Source organism: Sphaeroforma arctica (assembly GCF_001186125.1).
Source record: "Sphaeroforma arctica JP610 unplaced genomic scaffold supercont1.3230, whole genome shotgun sequence".
NCBI lineage: Eukaryota > Ichthyosporea > Ichthyophonida > Sphaeroforma > Sphaeroforma arctica.
In genome coordinates, this window is record NW_014037328.1 from 1 (window position 1) to 3,795 (window position 3,795).

The 3,795-nt window shown below is 44.3% G+C and overlaps 1 protein-coding gene across 1 annotated transcript; it reads left to right on the forward strand.

Annotated features, from left to right (window-relative positions):
* Positions 1 to 1,696: 1,696 nt before the first annotated feature.
* On the forward strand, positions 1,697 to 2,730 carry SARC_13395 (hypothetical protein; the record flags this gene model as incomplete). The annotated part of the gene is made up of 2 exons (XM_014292474.1): positions 1,697 to 1,729; positions 2,524 to 2,730. 2 exons carry the CDS (start codon positions 1,697 to 1,699, stop codon positions 2,728 to 2,730), a joined length of 240 nt encoding a protein of 79 aa, XP_014147949.1.
* Positions 2,731 to 3,795: the final 1,065 nt, after the last annotated feature.

The window sequence follows — 3,795 nt, forward strand, 5'->3', positions numbered from 1 at the left end:
ACATACATACATACATATATACATACATACGCACATACATACGTATATACATAAAGTGAGCTATTACGTTTAACATTATGTTATATTCCATTATGATCGACTCATATATTCATTCCGTTTTCACTGACCAACTAGTCGCTGTGCTTCTAATCTTGACGACGGCCATATGTTCCAAGAAAACCGAATGCCGTTTCGATCTTCCTCATCTTCAATGTATTCCTGGGCACTCATGCTCGTGTGTTGACTGCCGAATGGTCTTAGAATAAGTTAAACCTGTGCGATAAACCTTGGTGACTTTCGATAAGTGTATTAGAGAAGATAATCGCATTTAAGCTCTCTAGTTCAGTATCTACAGTGGTTAAAGGAATACGCGAGTGTACAAATGAAGATATTCAAAACTTCCCTGACCAGTGATCACCTCTCTGTGGACTGTGTTGACATTGACTTTATCTCTGTGCATATGATATTTCTCTCTGTTTATTTTTATTTATTTTACAAATGAAATCTTCGGTCTCAAAATCTGAACCCTAAGTCCTAACCAAGTTTTTTACCCGCAGAAAAATATGTAAAAGCATAGCTCCGGAAATGATTCTTTTTCAGAGGGCTATGATGACTGTGAGATAAACGACAGTGAGCCACGTTTGTATGTAGGCTGAAAGCTCGCACCGTCAGGTGAGATATCATTGTGTCCTCTATAGGAAGAAAAAAACATTCAGCGGGGCGGCGCAAACGGACGGAACCTTTGGGTGCCGTACTTTGACACCACTCATCATCGTTCCTGTTGGATTTCACCACCTAGAAGTAGCAGCTTCGGGAGCGACAGAAAAAACTCCAATGGGCATGATGTTGGCAAACCATGTTGCTGAATGTGCTGACTTATTACTGTCGAAGTTTGTACGTTGCTAGTGAATTCGGTGGACGGGTGATGTCCATCGACCAATAATTATAGCTCTGCCTTCTGGGATGCCAGCTTTCAAAAGTGCGGTAAGCTCTTCAATGCACAGGCTATGATCTTTGCTTAACTGATAGATGGCAACGCATTAAAGTCTTCTTAAACATCTTAATGAACGCCGAGTTAGAATATGCTTCGCCGTTTAGTAAAAATATGTTTGCTGTGTCGAGTTCACTGTTGGTGTGACACGACCAGTTGACAAGCGCGCAATAACTGTATATAGTGTACCGTTCTGCGTGTGGATCGTTTAGGGATTGTAATCATGCTTACACGATTTAGGCTGGTTTTGGATATGGGAAGAGTAATCTCTGCGTAAGTTACCATCAAAGCACGCACCTTTACCGCGATGCGCATGCATAGAAGGCGAATAGATTTTGAGATCCGTATGTACGGTTAGCTCACCGTAGCGCATAACACCAAAACCACCTACCAGTATAGTCATATACAGTCGCACTGGTTCCAACTTGTCGCCGGTCTGTCGAATGTAACAGGGCTCAAAAATAGTGCTTGATCAGTGTGGGGGTAAGTGGACGTCGTGGGCGCTTGGGTATGACTTGTTACAGAATCTACCTTCGGCGACTCTGCGGCTTTGAATTGCCTTCTGCAGCACCATTACTAGGTCTTGGTGCTTTGGAAATGGCTGTCCTATATTCCTGTATAGAGTGCAAATATGTGCAAGATAAATTTTGATTGAATCAGGCTCTAGACTGTGTGCATCCAACTAACCGACAAAGAGTATTGTCTATGACAAAAGATGCTGAGGCAGGCGGCTTGCCGGTATGTCATCGGGTGCTGCTAACTTCTGGGCAACTTAAAAATTATAGTATCGCCTTCGCACGTTGTTCGCCAATGTCTTTGTCATGAGTGGTGTGCATAAGCTAGTGTGTCTCGTGTGTGAGTAACCAGAGTCGAGCATGACAACACTAGGGGAAAATTATTTCTTGTTCGTACAATCTGACCCAAAAGGCAGTTGCGATTGATGTGGTACGCCTGTATCTAAGTGCATTTTGTACGTAAGTATGTGTGGAGTAAATTGAGCAAACGGAATTTGTTCAATTTGAGTTACTCGAGTCTTTCTCCAGCACGTGATGGCGACGACACTCTCCGGACTTGGTGCAAACGTGTCACAGCAGTAGCTGACTGACCGCTAAGCAAAACACAGTTTTCTCGGTCATTTTCACCCAAGGCAGTATATCTCTATGGGCTAGAGCTTGCAGACAAAGACGTAGTTTGACAGTGTTTACTTCCTTGGCGTCCATAATAGTAACGAAGTCTCTCCACTACTCATCTGCGAACGAATAAAGCTACACATGTGAATGTTGATAATGACACCACTCTCCCTAAAGTTGCTGCTACCTCTACTACTTCTGCAGTCCAGCCGCCTCCGTCCGTTGAATCCCTGCATCAAGGACTGGCAAAATGCCTGGATGCTATAGAGGCTGCTCGAGCCACATCTCGACCATCATCACCACATCATCGCCCACCCGCTAAAGATTTGGCATTAAAAACCACACTGACATCGCTATTAAACCCCTAAACCCTGAATCCTAAAAACTCTAAAACACCAGCAGACTCACATATCGCACAGGTCTCAGGACGATACGCTCCCGCCCCCAAGCGATGTCTTAGTGGCATTCGCTCCCCAAGTTGGCACTCAACCCCCACCGGTCGCTTCTTCTCAGGCTATACCGCCCCCGTCTTCTACCACAAGTGTACCTCACTCGGGCCCTCCTATCATCTGTGCCTACGACGATCATCATCGAGATGTCATCACTTGAGTCGTTCTGCCACGCTAGAAATGGCAGAGAAGTAAGGCATGAAACTCACTTACAAACCCCTGGTTGGAGTTGAGACCGAAGAATGGATGCTAAACACTTATGATTTTACGCAATGTCTTTCTTAAACTACCACCCCACCATAGACTTGTTTGCGTCCACAAAAACAGCACTCTCATTTCGATTCTGCATAGCCCGCAGTGGTGGTCCCTTCCACTGTTGGTGAAAGGCTCCCCTCTGGAATGGAAGTGCCTACGAAAATAGTATTTGATCCGATACACAAGAGTATAGTTCTCAGACAAGATATCTACTACTGGAACCACCTGAGCAGTTTTGTACCACTCCACCCTCACGCACCTTCATCGTCCAGAATACGGACTGCAACTTTCTGCACCACAACATAGACACTGTTGGGAAGCCTTCGTGGGTTTTTTTCACTTGTGGCTGTCATAGAGACCCAATCCACTCGGCTATTTCTCCAGGTCCCGATCTCTATCTAATCCGCTATTTTGTACACTCGCGCGCACCCGGAATTTCTGACGGTCTCCTATTCACTCTCAACTACCAAGTACGGCCCAGGTAAACTGTTCTATGTTGACCTGCATGACTCTCTCCCAGAGGATCGTTCTGGATGTCGCGGTAACACATTTGGACTCCACGCCAACCTCAAGGACAAGACGCTATTTGACAAGCACATCGATACACTCTTCCTCTATGTTCCCCGCCTCTGGAAACCACTCACCGTCGCGGACGGTGACACTACATTTGTGTCGACAGTGTAAAATAATAGTAGTTGCACAATTAACGTATATTATAAACTTATAAACATATTACCGTTTATACCTATAATCCTGTAATACGTTTAACGAATTGGGCATGAACAAGAACTGCGTAATTCAAGATTCTGAACATGTGACAGTACACATTAGAGTATGGGACTCTACTGTGGACAATTAAGTGGCTTTCTAAATATAGATTGGTTTTTCCACTGAAATTAGAATTGTACGTAATATAGGAATGATCCCAATTTGAAACCTGAAATGACACTGAGAATCTCTAATTATTGGG